Source organism: Astyanax mexicanus, chromosome 7 (assembly GCF_023375975.1).
Source record: "Astyanax mexicanus isolate ESR-SI-001 chromosome 7, AstMex3_surface, whole genome shotgun sequence".
Classification (NCBI taxonomy): Eukaryota; Metazoa; Chordata; class Actinopteri; order Characiformes; family Acestrorhamphidae; genus Astyanax; species Astyanax mexicanus.
The window spans coordinates 42,652,453-42,670,892 of NC_064414.1; the positions used below are offsets into that span (position 1 = coordinate 42,652,453).

The following is an 18,440-nucleotide window of genomic DNA, read 5'->3' on the forward strand; positions in this document are numbered from 1 at the left end:
GCATCCAATCGGTTTCACAATACAATAAAAGTGTCTCATCATTTATGCTTTTCAGGAACTACTAAACTGATGAGATACTTTTAAGGTATTGTGAATCTGTTGGATAGCTTTTCAGGAATTGCTAAACTGATGGGATGCTTTTCAGGAATTCAGGAATGCTTTTTAGTAACTACTAAACTGATGAGACACTTTTAATGTATTGTGAATCTGATTGGATGCCTTTCAGGATTTCCTCATATATTAATATGTTTTTCAGGAACTACTAAACTGAAAAAATGTAATGACTTCACCTTTTATTTTAATTCTTCCCCTGAGCTCTAGAGGAGACGGCAAGATCTGAGCGGACAGTAAAAACCCTGCCCAGTTATTTTGTTCAGGCTAAATGAAGAAAAGGCTGTGAACAACAAAAAAAGGGTTGGATAAAGAAAAGTGATAAACATTATGGAGTGAACATTATGACCTATTTAGGTGAGACCAGGACATGACAGGAGAGGACACAGGGCTGGTTCTCCATTACTTTCATACTAGGTGCGCTGACAGAATGATCACTGACATTTTAGTGCTGGCACTGCACTGCACATATCTAGAAAACCAACCCAGTCAGCTGTAAATTACAAGCCTGTACTATTTAATGTAAAACAGCCAATGTCAAATTGTAACATAAGTCTTTTATATGGGTAATATCATATTGTACAATAATATTGTTCTTTTATTTGAAATGATAAAAAACATTTGATAACAGTGGTACTGTGTCTATAAAAGCAATGTATAATATAGCTAAAAAGTATAATAATAGCTAGCTTTTTGCTTTTTTAAACTGTTATTTTTATGTAAAAAAAACTTTGCAATTTGTTTGGTTGTGGTAGTCTTGAAATAAGTACAAATATGTGATTGATAATTACAATATTGGCTGATCACACAATAACTGAAAATGAACGTAATAATTTTTTTCTTTTTATCGATGGACTGATGATCTTTTAGTCTATCTGTCTATCCAGCCCTCAATCCATCTACTCACCAAACAGAAAAGCTTGACTAAAACAACTCAGTTTGAGTCACTCCTAGTATCAAATGACAGAAATAGAACTGCAACCAGTGTCCTGCTAACGAATACCAAACACTACCATTTAGAACACTGGAGACAATATCTGTCCACAAGCTTCTTTACCCAACTCAGAGTCTCTACTCACCGATAAATGGCAATCTGATGAGGGTACAGGTAATAATGACTGTCCAATGTCCTGCCCCCCCAGCAGAACCCATCTCGAGCCATGTCACTAAAGCTCCACCTTCGCCTCGTTGTTGACCCGGCCAGCCCCGAGCCGCTCTCTCGCCCTCTCTGCAAACTTTTACGAGTTCTTTTTCTGGACTCGTCCTCACAGCCTGGCAGCTGCTGCTCATCTGTCCTGTGTGTCTTTCTGCTTTGTCCTTCCCTCTGTCAGTGACTTTCCCTCGAACTAGATCCCCAGCGGCTGCTTTCTGTGGTCCAGTATGCTTGCCTTACAGTGAGTGAGTGTGTGTGTGTCCCTGTGTGTTTGTGTGTGCGTTCCCCTCGCCAGCTGGGCTATTTTCTACAGCTAGATATGTATTTCCTTTCCTAACAGCTCACCCCCTTTTTCCCTCCTTCTCTTCCTCTCTTTGTTATGGCGCCGTTTTCCTTCCCTTGACTTACAGCCTTCCTACTCTGCCTCTTTATCAACTCATCTCTGAATAATCAGACTCTTGTCACATGCTAACAACAGTGTGGGTCCTACTGAAAGGTAGAAAACACAGTAACACAGTAAAAGTGTAAAAGTCTGAGTAAAAGTTTATGTAAGTGCAAGTGACATTTTGTAAAGTAAAACATCTTAAAAAATTCCAAAACACCCAAACTGTTGTGTAACAGTCTCACTAGTATCACTATTTTCAAATGTATGATCCCAATCTTTCGAGGCTAAACCCATCAGCTACGTGTGAATAATATGTACAAGACAACCATATACCTCATACTTCATATTGGAATTTGGCCTCAACCTTTAACACATCTGTACAGTGACCACAAACATATACACTAGTGAGTTTACTGCTGACACAAAATTATTTTTGTGAGAACACATGCCTGGAGCCCACCAAAACTGGGTATCAAACCCACAACCTTGTGGTCAATGGCCCAGTGCACTTACCACTGAACCAGCACCTCCCCTGTAAGTGATGATGCTAAGAAAAGCTACAAGCTAATGCTAACCTATTGAGTGAAGCATAGTGTGATCAAAAAGTGGCCAACTGGAGGAAGGTTCAGGAAAAGCTTGTGAAGCAAGTGCATGCTAAACCAAAAGATTATGAGTAATCTTATAATCAAAAGTAATAGGTCTATGCTTCTTCAGTGTTGCAATGTTAATTAACATCATTCTGAACAGATTTTGCTCATTCAAACAGCCCGAAAATGCTGTTTGAGTTTTAATGCTCTACTTACTAAAAAAATGTCGCGTTTAAATCGGGCTCGGGTCGTACTGGATTTTTTGGGTCTAATCTAAGTTCTACTAAACACTGGACTATAAGTACAAGGCACCACAAAGATCTCTTTGCCACAGGACTGGTTTCACTGCTAAATATAAATGTTATGGCCCTAGGAGAATGTTATGCCATGACAGTGCAGTGTTCACATACTTCAACAAACATTAATTAAATGGAGGAAATATAGATATGTAAATAGGCCATTTTTGCACTAATTGGGCACTTGGGGGTAATAGAGGACTGAATATAACTAATATCCAGAAAAAGACAGCCTACATTTAGTTGCTCTCTCACTCTCGATCACTCTCTCTCTATTTAAAACCCTCAAATCACATGGTCCTGGAAGCTAATCTCCAATCACCATGGACACCAAGCATGCCTGGCTACACTCCAGCTTAGACTAGGCAGTCTGGCAGCAGAAGGAATGCAATGGAGAGTCCAGGTGTCCGAGCAGACGTGGTGAACTTTCAGCTTCTGTCTAAAAAAACACAACCAACCCCAGAGCACATGCACAGTAAGAAAACATACGAAAGAATTCGCCATCCAGCTCGGCCCCTGCAGATCTCCTGCTATGCTTTGAGAACATAACCTACAGCTGATGCTGTATTCAGCTCCTACACTGAACAGGAAGAGGAGTGGTTAAAAACATGAAGACTCTGTTCTGTAACTGTCCCACAGCATCCCAGGCCATGACCCCAGAAGTGTCTTGTACAGAAATTCCCATGGAAAACGCTCATGACTGCTTTTCTGGAAACTAATTACCTTCAGCTTGGCCTGCAAGCCACTATAATATAAGAAAACGGCACTGAGCAGCATTACATGCAATAGATGCATAAATTGTTTAAAAATACTTCTTCTTTATTCTCTAAAAACATAATAAAACTCTATTATATGTTTTCTTTAAAGGGTCAGTACAGTTTCTACACTGAAACGATCATTACCACACACTACACAATTCACATCACCTTGCCATGAGCACTCTGGCCAAAGTTCAATCTTATACAGGTGTGTGTGTTCAGAAGCATGATAAATTTACATACTCCTGTTCCATGACTTCTGGCATGTCAGTGTAAAACACCTAAAGTCTTCAATCTTCTGGCCCAGTGTTCTTTCTATATTTATGTAAAGCTGATGTCCATAAGTTTTGGGATTCTCTGGTGAGAATGTGTAATTGCACCGAGCATTTGGAAGAATCTTTTTAAACTGGGTGGGTGTGATGCGTCTCCTTTTCTTTCCGAATCCGATCCAGGTTATGTTCAGTCAGAGAGACAGAGAGTGCGCTTAGTCAGAAACTTCACTTTAACTACACACTTTGTTTTTACTGTGAGCGAATGAGCTACTGAGCTCTGAGTTTCCCCTTCTGAAGTCTCCATTGCTCCACCAGCCGCTCGCGTTCAGTAAAACTGAGCCGGATCCTCTTTTAGAGGCTGTTTATGTGATGTAAGTACGTTAAGACGCATGACGTGGCCAGAAGAACTTCAGCAAAAAAGCGCCCCGAGACCCCAGTTTTTTTAGAATGAATATACTAGGCTTAGCAGGGATGGTTGTTTCAGCACACTGTTACCATTAAACACAATATTTTGTCCCTTTTCCACTCAGAAATGCTTTGCTTTTAATTTAGACACAAAATAATACGGACTACCACTTTAAACAATGTAAATAGAAGCTGCTGAGCTAAAATGACAGGGACAAATATGATTTGTAGCTTTTTAATTGTAATGTGTAATTGCCAGAAAACTGTATTCATAGAAATAAAATAAATATGAAAAAATAAACTTAATTGTTACAGAAATATAAAGAAAGAAAAAGCATTTTAATGAATGCTATTATATGTCATTTTCAGATAAAAAGCTTTAATTGTAGAATCTTCTATAGAAGTCTGACCTGAAAACAATAAACATTTCACCATTGTGCAACTCTTTTTTTTACCTAGAAAAAAAAGCCTACATAAACATTCATTCAAAGTGCCAGAAAATATTGAATTGCTAAATATCCAAACTCTGTTTGAGACTGCAGAGCTATAACATGTTATTAAAACAGCATAACCTAAATATACCCTCTGCTGAAATGTATTTCTTTTATTGCTGATCAACTCATGTGCTACAGAAATCCTGAAATACATTTCAACAAAGCCATAGAAACGCATTCTACAGCTCCCTCTGCTGGACAACCACACTGTAATTATTACACTTTTAGAGTCTATGGTCACCAAATTCTAAAGAAGTGCAGAATCTACAATAAATAATTGCTGTGTGATCACAGAAGATGTATTAAATGATCTGGTCATATAATTACGTGTTTGACAGTAGCAGATATAAGTGATCAAGAATATTTTATATTATTATGTTGTTCTTTAGGTCTGACATTAATTTCACGGTTTGAGTAGAGATATTGAGCTTAAAGCACAGATGATATCGGTCCTCTAACATCATAAAAAGAAGAAAATTACAGAAGCCATAAATACCATCTGCCCTCAAACATCTGCCCCTGTACCACATGCAAGACAGACACGAGTGTGTGTATTTCTGTGGGTGTGTGTGTGTGACTGCAGGGCCAGCTGCGTCTCCTCTGCTTTTAATGTTTCATGTGGAAAACATACACCACAGCGATTATACAGAGCTGATTTCAGAGGGTTTTAAATTAGTACATATACCATAACTAACAGACTAACGGTCTTTTATCTCCTTTTATTAAATGATGTCTTGGCATATCCTGTAATAGTGCTTATATAGAGTTCATGGTTTTGAAATACTGTAAATTACAACTGATGAATAAATTCAGGTAAGTATGTCATTTATTGACCAAAACAAAACTCTCACTTACTATTTTCATACATAATAATCACAATAACTTAACCTTAAACTTAAACTTAAAATGTGTCATACAGTATTTGGGCAAAAGAACTGGAATACCTGGTCAAAAGCATTAGTAAGGATGGGAGGTGGGATGATAATGTTGGATTCAACACCCTCATTACCATGTTTGCATTAGCTCCATGTTTGCAGTAGATATGGTGCTGCTAATACGTTCATGTTTATCTGCCCCAGAGTGCCTTATTCTATTAGCAATACTTCTCTACAGGGATCCAGGCACGCTGTGTGTGTATACATTTACATATCTGCATCAAAACTAGCTGAATGCATTTATACATATATCGTACTATAGCTTTGTTCACATATATACATATATACACACTGATTCAGCTATTTTTAGTTGTACTGAGTATATACAGCTCAGGAAAAAAATAAAAGGCCACTTCACACTTTCTGAATCTGTTTCTCTGATTTTTCTATTTATAGGTTTATGTTTGGGTAAAATGAACATTGGTGTTTTATTCTATAAACTACGGACAACTTTGCTTCCAAATTCCAAATAAAAATATTGTAATTTAGAGCATTTATTTGCAGAAAATGAGAAATGACTAAAATAACAAAAAAGATGCAGAGCTTTCAGACCTCAAATAATGCAACGAAAAAAAGTTAATATTCATAAAGTTTTAAGAGTTCAGAAATTGATATTTGGTGGAATAACCCTGGGTTTTAATCACAGTTTTCATGTGTTTTGGCATGTTCTCCTCCACCAGTCTTACACACTGCTTTTGGATAACTTTATGCCACACCTTGTGCAAAACTTCACGCAGTTCAGCTTGGTTTGATGGCTTGTGATCATCCATCTTCCTCTTGATTATATTCCAGAGGTTTTCAATTTGGTAAAATCAAAGAAACTCATAATTTTTAAGTGGTTTCTTTTTTTTCCAGAACTGTAGATGAACTTTGTAGTTCTAGAAATACAAAATGTAGTCCTGTATCTGTTTATCTGCATACTTGACTTTGAATGAACAGGATCCTACAGAACAACCACAGAACAGGTATTATTTGGGTGGTGGGTCATTCGCGGCACTGCAGTGACACTGATATGGTGGTGTAGGGAGGTGTTAGTGTGTGTTGTTCTGGTATGAGTGGATCAGACACAGCAGTGCTGCTGGAGTTTTAAACACGGTGTCCACTCAATGCTTACTAGATGCATATAAAACAGATCTGATCACTTAAATCAAATCATTCCTGTAGGTGGTCTGAGACCCTTTTGAGCCACATTTTCACAGTGTGAACACACCCATCTCTCCAAGACACAAAGCAACTAAAAGTCACATTACAATGACTACAGCTTCTATAACTATTTGACAAGAGTGTCAAGAGTATATCACATTCATTCTGTAACCAATTCTAGAAAATAACATATTGAAACACACTGTATGTCCAGAATCCAGATATTTGTGGACACCCCTTTAATGCATTCAGCTGCTTTAACGCTTAAATGGTATTAATTACATTTTTGGAGGCAAAACACTGCTTGAATTCCCTTAACAAAAGTGATCTAACTGCATAATGTTGACATGAGTTAAGTACCTTACTGACCTTTCTGCAGTCGTGTCCGTGTCAGTCTCAGGTAGAATGTGCTTCTCAAAGTGATCGGTGCTGCTCGACTCGCTGTCCTCCTCAGAAATGCTGCTCTGGGTTGTCTCAGACTGTCCATGAAACATCTCGGAGGCACTAGGACCCAAAAGGCTGGGTTCTTCGTACTGGGCCAGCGGAGCAAAGCTCAGTTCAATGATCTGCTGGGCGCTCTCACATATCTGACTCTGGATCTCAGGGGTCAGGGTCGGGAAGTCAAAGGTGAAGACGGGCGGGCCACTGGGGGTGATGTCCATACTGTCCAGGCTGCTGTAGGAGGTGCCCTTGGCCCGGTGTGATTCCATGATGCTCTCAAAGTGACGACTAAAAGAGTCCTGGCCATCCATGGAGGTCCTGCGAGGACTTTCAACAGTGATGGGGGACTTCAGAGCAGTGTGGCTGTCCGACAAGCAGTTTGGGGAGCTACAGGAATAAGAGCCAAAGAGATTATTTATTTACACAATAAATAGGACATTTCAGTAAACAGGTGTAAATACTCTACCGGCCAAACAGTCAGGTAGAAACCATAGAAACTGAACAAGATGTGATAAATAGTACTACCTATACTTTACTACCTCATTCTCAACCCCTCCAAGTGAAAGAGTCTGTATTGGAGCCTACACTTTATTTTCTTATTCTTGTAACTTACATTAGAGGTGGGCAATATGACAACAATCACTGTGATAATCGTACTTATCATGATATACAAAACACTTTTGGTTCACAGTGGTCCAGGTCAATTAATCAAAAATTAATTTAAACAGATATTCAGATCCTAAATTGAGCCCAACTGTTTTAAAACTCTGTTCTTTTTCCACTGTGTGTGTTCATATACTGCCCCTAAAACATACTACCGCCTGTGTAGTAAAATTACTCCACCGTGTCCAGTCTGTTGTGCAAGAGATCTCAAACACAGAGCCAATGGAGAAACTCAAGCAGCTTGTACCAAATAAAAACGCTGTGTCTGCCCTTCATTAACACTGTTGCTCATTTATTTTATTCAAGGTAAAATATTCAGTTAAATGATTTATCTTCATAACACCTACTACTGCTCATATTGTCAGCATTTAAAGAACAATAAACCCAATTAAATATATGCTATTTGAAATTAAATATGTAGTTTGCCACTGTTTTAAAGTGGTGGAGATTTCTATTACATTATAAGAACAAGGTACTGTACATCATTCTTACTCGATTACACAAGGAAATAAATTGAAAGGCAGGCCAAAATAATAAAGTAAAAAAGATGGAGCTTTTTTTTAGTTTACCTAGCTTAATTTACTTAAGTCAAAAGTTCTCCAAACTCAGATTTTAGTTCTGCATCTCAGCAAAACAAATTTAGTTGGGCTTCAAAATAATAGTAAATAAGCTAAACTAGTCCATGTTATGTAGTGTAATTTCACAGATATAAGGTCTAACTGCCTGCTCTTCAAGTGAGAGCTAGGTTAGAATCCCAGCACTGGTTCAGAGCTTCATTGTCAGAAGACCATAAGGATTTAGAGCAGCTTCAACTAGGTCTACAAACAACAGATGTCAGATTTTTATTATTATGAGCTCTTCTAATTATTGCAAGTTTTTTTTTTTACTTTATTTTTATTTATGTTTTTGAGCAGAACAACACAACATACTGAGGCCATGGGGGGACAGCAGCAGGGGTACAGAATACCATACATCTCTAGATACACCATTAGTTACACACCGGGCAGGGAAAGTGCATTGGGGGGGGTAGAGAGAAAGAGAGGGGAGAGATAAGGGGAAATAAAGTAAAGTACATCAATAATTAAATATTGCACACAGGCTGTTCATTCTTCATTTGTGGATAGATGGGATGCATATTTAGTCCACTTACACCAGTACCTCATTCCTTTTTCTTTCTGTAATCTTAAAGAAAATGTCATCATTTCCATTCGGTATAGGTAGTTAACAGTCTCTATAAAGAGGTCCATGTTGGGGGGGCTTCTTTTCAGCCAGCACTTTGTAATTGCCTTTTTCCCGGCTGCCAAGAGTACCTTTAGCAAATAAGCATCACATTTATTTACAGATTTCGGTATAATACCAAGGTACAACACAATGAAGGAGGAGTCAAGTGCCAAATCTAAAATTTCTGAGATTGTCTTTCTTACCCCTTCCCAATAAGGCTGAATGTAAGGGCACAGCCAAAATATATGGGCGTGGTCTGCTGGCCCCAACCCACACCCTCTCCAGCATTCACAAACAGATCTCATCTGTTTGGACTTTTGTTTAGGTGTGATAAAAAAACGTATCTGATTCTTCCAGCAGAAGTCCCTCCAGACAAGGGAATTAGTAGAGCTGGACTGGGTCTTCCAAGCATTTATCCATTTCTCCTCTGTTAAGGGTACACCTAGTTCTTTCTCCCATTGTTGTTTTATATATTCAGTTGAGTTATTATTTATAGATCTTATGGCTGTATATAATCTTCCTATAAGGCTTTTATTACTTCCAGAGTCATATGCTGTTATGAATATTTGAATAAAGAGTGAAGGTTCTTCTAGATTTGAAAGTTTTACTACTTTGTCAAAGTAGTGCCGCAGCTGTAAATACCTATAAAAGTCCTTTTTTTTCCAGTCCAAAGACCTGACAAAGAGACTGAAAAGTATCCAGTTCCCAATTTTTTTACGATTTTACACAGAGCAGTTATACCATAATGAACCCAGTGTCTATATCTATGGTCCAGAGATCCTGGGACAAAGTCTGGGTCATAACCTGGCCAGCTAAGTAGTTTTGCTTCTCTCTGGAGTTGGAAGCCCCTAATTATCTCCATCCAAACAGTGAGTGAGAGTTTAATCCAGGGTTTTTTTAACCTTGCTATATCACTATCTTTATAATTGCAGCCCAGTATAGATTGCAAGGGAGTGTCCTGTAAGGACAACTCAATGTCTTTCCACCTGGCTTCATACGCTGGATTGCACCAGTACACAATAGGTCTTAGTTGAGCTGATAGGTAGTAATTCCTAAGACAGGGCAAACTCACACCACCTTTCTCTCTTGGAAGTTGTAGGGTTGAATATTTTACACGTGGCCTTTTGTTATTCCAAAGAAATCTAGACAGTTGCTTGTCCCATTCCCTAAACTGCCCGTGTGGGACCTCCACTGGAAGTGATAAGAACAAATATAACACTCTAGGTAGAATATTCATTTTAATTGACTGAACTCTATTACTAAAATCCAAAGGCAACTGACTCCACCTTTTAATATCCTCATTAAGGTTCTTAGTTATACAGTTATAATTAATCTTGTATAGTAAGGATAAATCTTTTGTTATATATATATATATTCCCAGGTACTTAATGTATGGGGAGGTATTGCAAGTTTGACATTAAACTCAGGAAAACTGGTCAATGTAAGACACAAGTCAAACAAAGAAGCTGAACACTCCAGTACATATTTATTTGGGTCAAATGCAGTATTAAGTTTTGCTTTGTCCGTTGTTACCAAAGTGATTTTGCCATAACATATGAGGATGCTTCTATATGCGGACCTGTAGTGTAATAAGCATGTTCTAACAGTATACGTAAACCAAGGAAAATGCCAGAATGACCCAGCTCTTACCCTTTAAGTAAACGGCTGAATACTTCATCTGCGTCTTGTGAAGCGTGCTGCCTCTTCCTGTCACCCTGCATCCTCACGCTGGCCCAGCTAACCACCTCTTCATCCTGCAACTGCTCATCCTCCTCCTCCCCATTCGCCTGCAAGCTTAGCGTCCCCTCCATAGGACTCCCACTGCTGGTGCCGGAGGTGCCCAGCACACTGCGGTCACTTCCGAAAGCAGAGTCCACTTCCTCCTGCTCGGCCAGGATCACCTCATCAATGTCAGTCTCTCTGTAGCAGCGCATGGGTACAGCGTCCAGATCTGTCTCTGAGTATTTGATGGTACGCTTGATGATGCCAGTCTTTGGAGAAGAGCCTGAGGAAGGAGGGGGGTTGAGCAGCTCAACGTCCACCTGCTGAACATCGTGGCTGGTGGCCTTCTGAGTCTCGGATCCTGGCCTGTGTCTGGAATGAGCTGCCATGGACTTCAGAGGCAATGACGATGGTGGAGCTGGTGTAAGAGAATCGCTGGAGTAGCCACTAGAGGGTGCAGATCCTGGACCTGCTTAAGAGATTGAGGAAGGGGAATATAGTCTCTTGTCTGTAAAACGACTGTATATCTAAATCATACAGATAAAGAAAGGTAGTTTGGAGCATTTTGATGTAAAATGTAGAATTTAGTTGAGAGATTCATCAAGAGTATTGAAAGTAAACAGTACCCCAAAAAATGTCATTAACTGCTAATTTAGCTTTATTCTCATTAAATATGCAACTCAGAAGACACATGGAAATGATGAACCATAATGTTGCAGATAGGGATGTACCAATCTTTTTTTTTATCTTAGACCTATAATAAGTCATATACAGTATCGGACAAAATAGATCCAATTTATGTGGTTTTATAAATTATTCAGCCACACAGTTTAGAAAAGATGTGCTGCTGATAAATAATTAAGTAAAAACGCTTTATTGTTATTGACAGATTATATACATACAACATTCTGAATTGATTTATTTAGATTAGTACTGCTCTACAGTGTGTTTATATCTTATAACACAGTCTCTCCTAAGGTCATTCACCCCCAGTTCCTTTAAAGGGGGACTAAACCTCCTGATTTTTGCTGACTCCACCCTCAGCTCAAATTTGAAAAAGGCTAAAAAAAACAAAAAACAAATGGGAGGAATAGTTTGGGAGGGGCACTGGATGATGTATGGGTTTAGAAGTGGGGCAGGAGGGAGAGCTGATTGGCTGAGCTGCAGCAGCAATGTGCCTCTGATAACCACGAGGCGATAATGGTTTGACGTCAACAGGGGTGTGGAGCTATTGATTGACTGATCTTTATATTGTGAACCTAAGAGGGCACTGCAGAGGTGAAAATTACCACAGTAAAAGCATTTTTTAAAGGTTAGAATATGTTTATAAAAATTTTAATCAGGACTGGTACATTTCATTGTTTCAAAGGATGACATTTCAGTTATTAATGGAAAAAAATATGGTTTAGGGTTTAGTCTTAGGTCTTTAAAACACTGCAGTCATGTCATTGTGTGTGTGTGTGTGCACGCAAGTGTAGTGGTACACATTCTAGACTGAAATCTGTAGGTGTTTGTTTAATGTGCCATGATTTGAGGTTCTATAGCATGTGTATATTAGCTTTAGCGTTAGCCTACACTGGGTCTAAACATGCTGTTCAGTGCTGTATTTAAAACAATGATATTTATTTCCTTACAAAGTGTTACACATCAAAGCTTCGGCATTGTTTCCACACAGTCAGATTTTGAATGATGGGTATAGAATGAATCACTGTCTCCTACTCATTATAATATCTCTGACATCAGTGGATAGTAAACACCTTCTTAGACAACACTGAATCACAGAACAAAGCCAGACCGTGACTCACTGAGCCTATAAATAATCCAATCTGCATCATAAATAGCATTCATATATTTACAAGCATCAACACTGCAGAGAAGAAAGCAACAAGATTAGTGGTCAGTGCAGTTAAATGCCAGGAACAGATGCTTGAAAAACAAAGAAGCAGAAAGAGCGAGCCCAGTTTAACTATGTTTACAGTGACAGACTTCCTGTGACAGACATCTTGATGTCATGCTACAGTGGCTCAGCCCCTCACATAATTGGATTACTTGTTCATTGTAGGGCTTAAAGCTTGTTTTCAAGAAGAGTCAGATGAAAGGGAGAGATAACTACAAGTGAAAGAGGGAGAGTCTTGTGGGTTGTTCTAATCCTGACAGGGTAATTATGAGGGGTCTGGGTGGTCCTTGTTGGTTTTCTCACCTTTTACTCCATGGTGCTCTTCTGAAGGCTTCCCGAATAGAAACTCCCATTTGGCACGAGCAATTTTTTGAGAGTGCAAAGAAGGGCCCAAAAGTGATGATCCACTGTCAGACTAGAAAACAGAATTAGATTAAATACTAGTACAGTCAAAATCGGGTTAATTTAAAGCAGATAGTCAACAATAAGGTCTGTTTTCTGTCTGACAAAAGTACCAACAGATATCCTGCTCAAACTGAAGCTAATCAAGGCATAATCAAGACCAGTATTGGCTATTATTATCCTGTTTAAGTTCCATTTCTTACAAAGTCTTTTTTCCTGTTGTGACTTACTTACCTCACTGCCAGCTTTTTCACACATTTTCAGATATTAACAAATGACAAATAACGAAAAAAAAAAAAAAAAAAAATCTGTTATCTAACGTAATTTAGATAACCTATGTAATGACATTTTTCCACTTCATGTTACCTACACTACTCAACCCTATTCCAACGTTTTTTTCCTGAAATCATTAATTTATCAATATCAATAAATAATTTTATGCTAGGTCTGTAACGGTAATTACGCCATTAACATAATACAATATATGGACATTAAAATCCTGCCCATTGTGTGTACTAGCCAACAAAACCTCAATAGAAAAGATGTGTCAATCATGGCTAAAACAGGTTTTCCAAAGGACTGTTCCAGACAGAACAATGGAAAAGGAAATCACATTCCATGGCACGCTGGTACATCAACATTGTTAAAAATAGTGTCAACTAAAAAGCAAAACAAACAGAAAAGCTCATCTATAGCATAAATATGACAGTTTTCTCAATGTAGGAACAAAAAACAGTTATAAAGGTGCCTTTTGGACATTATGAATGCTTTTGCTTAACAGTGTATGTTAAAAGGTGAAATTAAAAATGTTTCCAGACAAATGCCCTATCCTAACCTATTATTAATTAAACTTTCTGCTCTTTCAAATGGTGTAATTGCATAAATATACTATACTATACTATACTATACTATTTTAGTCCCTACTCAGCTCACCTGGAACTATGAGCAAGCATGTAGTAAAAATGACCCGGTTCCATTCCAAAAAAGGCACACAAAAAAGCTCAGTCATGTGTAAAATGCAGTGGAAAGATTCATAAGGTATTTTAAGGAGTCCTTCTATGACAAAAAAAAACAAACAAATCAAATATCAGATCATACAAACTGGTGTCTCACCTGTAGACCCGTGTTCCCGGTCTCACTGCTTCTTCGACTCGTTTGGCTGGACGTCTCTGGGGAAATGGAGTCACTCTCAAGTGCCGTGCCCTGTCTCAGACTGCCTGTAACTCCACTGGATGAATTGGACAAAGTGCTGCCCTGCTCCACATCTGTCCGGCTCTCACCCCTCATCTCTCGATGTACCGGCGTCCTATAACTGCTCTCCTGAGAGGCCAGCATCACAGCTGGACCATTTTTGATCTGTTTGCTCAACTCCCTGAAAGATGTCCCTAGTGGAACTTCAGTGCCATTCTCCTTGTTGGAGTATTCCATTACACCAGGAATGGAGGAATGGTCTCTCCAGTGGTGCTGCTGGGAGGTCCAGTTTACTGAGCTACTATTGGTCACAGGTCCTGTGCAGTGTCTTCTGTTGCTGTCTGGACTGTCTCTGAGACCAGAATCATACCGTGCATCGTAATGTCTACACTCAAGCCCGGTTAAACCGTTGTCTCCTGTATATTGAGGAAGCCGGTGTCTATACAAAACTGGACTATAATTTCTTGGCATCTCTGCAGCTTCTTGTTTTGGGTCTCGAATGGGGGATGTGGAGACACGATGCAGCCTAGAAGGAAGTGCAGGAGATGTGTGTCCTCTGTGAGATATAAGAGGAGAGGCCTGACCTGAACGTAGGCCTGTTTGAACAAGGTCCTCATCCCAGTGATGATCCTGGGAAGAAAGATTACCATCCAAAGCACTTTTTGTTGTAGACCCTTCAAAGCTGGCATACGGATGTTGTGATTCTCTGGAGTTGGCCCCTGATCTAGGACTGTCTGACCTCATGGTATCTGATAACGACGGAGTTGGGGAAGGAGACCTCCTTGCCTCCATAAGTACGGACAGCTTTGAGGCTTCTTCTGCTAACTTACGAGCTAGTTCAGGGCTTGTGGCAGGTGAGGCACTCTTCTTACCACTGATTTTATTAACATCCGATTGATTTGATGAGCTGGAAAGGTTGAAATTGACCTTGTGTGGTTGCCTGGGGCTTTCACTTCTGTTGTGCATCTGCTCACATGGTGCCTGAGTGATGCTCATAGACGGAATTTCATGTTGAATAGCTGTGGGCTTGCAAGAAGGCAATGGAGGGCCATGTCTGAACCCTTTCTTCAGATTCTCCTCACCCTTCCAGACTCTGGTTTGGTTTGGTATTTCCTGGGATCGCACATTCATAGGGGGTGACATGGTGTAGTAGGACTGTCTCGCATGAGTAGAGAGACGGTCAGTTGCTGGGCTTCTGGGGATGCTATGCAAAGTCCTGTTTTGATCTGGAGTTAGTACCTGTGCATTTGCAGGCAGAGTTCTGGCACTCCTAGGCACCAATGGAGACCCAGACCATGATCGACATCGAGGCTGATCTTTGAGTACGGACTCATGATCTCCTTCAGGACTTTTGGCAGCCAGTTTGCGTTTGATTTGTGGGGAACCAAACTCCTCCAGGGCACGAAGAGTGGCCTCCTTTGCGATTGAGTCTAGGGTAGCTCTGCGAAGGCTGGGGGTTCCCTTTGGTGTGCCCGCTAGGCCTGGTAAGGCATGATTTGAGTTTCCAGTGGACTCAAAGCCATTGAACCACGCTGGGTCACTAAGTCTCTTCCTAAGATGGAAGGGAATGTCCTGGTCATCCATTCCTCTTCTAAATGGGTTCTCTGGCTCATTTTGGCACAAAGGGGAATGATGACCTTCTACAGACTTGATGTTAGCTTTCTCAATATAACTGTAGGTCACAACTGACCGTTTGCCTTGATCTTCCCTCCCATAGGCCCTTCGTACACCACTAGGTGTAGGAGGGGCAGTAAAATGTCCAGAAAATCTAGAAACCCTCCCATAGAATGGCTCACTCTCAGATGAGCGAGTTCGCACCAGGGTACAGGTACTTCCATTAGGTCCTGGTTGGAGGGCAGACAATAGCTTACTTAACTCGTCGTACGGCAAACTCTGTCGATGAGTATGATTGGGTGGGTGCGCCGGCTCCTCCCCTGGATGCAGCTGAAAGCTGACAGAGTGTCTGGATGGAGATTTATTGGAAGCAAGGCTTTGGGTGCTGCTGGCCCCTTTATGTGGAACTCCAGCTGGGGGCACTAGGCCATGTGGGGCTCTACAGTGTGACTGTGGAAGGAGGTCTGGCCCTTGTAACATTAGAGACTTTGTCCCTTCTGTATTTTCCAGTTCTTTCCCCTCCTCGTCAGACACTGATCTCACCTCCACATACAGGTGCAGGACTTTACCAGACTGAGCCATGATCCCTAGCAGGCAAGTTCAGAGAACACAGTGTGCTAATCTCTTTGGGGACACCCTACTGTGCTGTGTCTATCTCAGTAGATATACATGGCGTCATGTTTCCTTTGGAATGATTTACGTGTCCACAGAGGGGAACGTACTGCAGAACTATCTCCAAATCTTCTTCAAAACCACCTGTCAGAGAGGAACAAGAGACAAAAAAGCGTCCTTTTGAGATCAGCAGTAACTCGTATAACTCAAAATAGTATAACAATGAAAAAAAGAGCTACTTTTTACTTTTAAATTCTTGGAGCCACTCATGGTTCCAAGCATTTTACTCAGGAACATTTCAATTTGCACTGTGTTCAATAATAAGGCTCCAATACAGTATGTAAATGGTTGATCCTACATAAAACCATATGTAAACAAAACACACAAACACATATATATAAAAACCAGACAAAGAATTTAAGATTTGTTTCTGTCAGTGTCCAAGTCATAAATATAATTAGTCCATACTACAGAACCCTAAAAGCAGAGGAGTTGAACCACAATCAATCTACTTCTCTCTCTAAAAAAAATAGGCTTTCCCTAAAAAAGGAAGGAATTACTTAAGGGATTGATCGTGTGCTTACTGTTCAGGCCAAGTACTTAGTTTCTGCCCTTGATTCTAATGCTTAATCACAACTAATATATCTCCAAAGAATATATGGTAAAAATATTCTGATTAGAGAGGTTCGCTGTTGAAGGCTTTATTTATGGTTAACACACTACATTCTCATCTTGATTACATTCAGGATTCTGGTTATGTCTAGGTAGACACTGTTTTTTGCCACGTATATATTTAAATTAATTAAGATTCTATTAAATTATTTTTGGGACTCTGTTAAAATTATATTTGGAATTTTTGGAATGCCCAATCTTTGCAATTTTCTGAAAATAGTGTCAACACTTCGAAAACTAATTTAACACCTTAGGAAAATGAGGGCAGAATGCAGCATATTTCAATCCAAACAATTAAAACAAATGCGTCATCTAAATGCACCATATACATTAAGGAACAAATGCAAATATAACTGAATAATAATGATAATGAACCTACGTGTACATTTTAGGGAGACTAGTGCCTTTTCAAATGCCTATTCCCTTTTATATTAAATTGGCAGAAGAGGATGCACTTGCTCCAATACGAGAGCTTAAACTGTCTAGATCTGGCACCAAATCTACATTGTTCAGAGCTGTCTAGCGCAGGCTAAGCCAGGTTAACACAGCAATTTTCTTCACGCCATTGTAAAACCACTGGTCACATCCATCTGCTGTCAAGGTAATGCTGGAGTTTAACTCAAGGCTGAGCTTTGCTGCATTATGCAGGGAGAGATGAGAGCAGTTCCAGGGCTGGAGGTGAGCCAGACCATTTGCTTTACACTGATACGTCTGGCCAGCAGCACAGCAGCACTCTCTGCGGCACAAGGGGGTGAAGGGGAGTGCATTCTTTTTAACAGGCCACACACACACAAGCACACACACACAAACTACCCCCTATTCACTACCACATTCTGTTAGAGCTAGGCAATGAGACAATATTTAAATATACAGTGATCATTCATTATAGTGATATGGATTTTATCAGTGCTTAAAAAAACTCACTGACTAATAGCAGTTGATTACAGAACATGTAATTAGTTCTCCCTCTATAATTTGATGAAGTGCAGCACATTTAAAATAAAACTGTATTTAACTGTAGTATTTAATTAGAATGTGTTGCTACTAATGCATTTTGTCTGGATGTGAAAATATAAGAAAAATAGTTATTGTGTATCATTAAAATTTCTTTGAATATTCTGATACAATATTTTTTACCATATCGTCCAGCCCTATTTCTCTGGCCATAATCGCCAATGCAAATTTTGGATCAAGTCAATTGTATCTTATTTCATTGTATCATACTTTTTTTCTGTATAACTGCATTATTATTAATAATATCTTTTAAGCATTATTTTAAAGCATTAAAAGTGGTTTATATGGGACAAAAATTATATCACAATATATCAAGGTATTTTTGCTATAACGATATTATTGCCTACATGACAAACATTCAGCTGCTAAAAATCTTTAAACTTTTATCTATTTTTTAAAGACATATATATATATATATATATATATATATATATATATATATATATATATAT

At 39.3% G+C, this 18,440-nt stretch overlaps 1 protein-coding gene across 4 annotated transcripts in view; it reads right to left on the reverse strand.

Moving 5' to 3' along the window:
• psda (pleckstrin and Sec7 domain containing a) overlaps positions 1-18,440 on the reverse strand; it is a 59,781-nt gene that overhangs the window by 31,920 nt on the left and 9,421 nt on the right. For 3 of the 4 annotated variants that reach the window (XM_022684570.2, XM_022684572.2, XM_022684569.2), the window contains exons 2-5: positions 13,999-16,446; positions 12,787-12,898; positions 10,515-11,058; positions 6,909-7,367 (exon numbers count right to left, since the gene is read on the reverse strand). In XM_022684570.2, the coding sequence (XP_022540291.2) occupies positions 6,909-7,367; positions 10,515-11,058; positions 12,787-12,898; positions 13,999-16,272 (3,389 nt within the window). In that variant the 5' untranslated portion in view covers positions 16,273-16,446. The remainder of the gene's footprint in view (positions 1-6,908; positions 7,368-10,514; positions 11,059-12,786; positions 12,899-13,998; positions 16,447-18,440) is intronic. The other variant, XM_022684571.2, reaches the window with a different exon arrangement.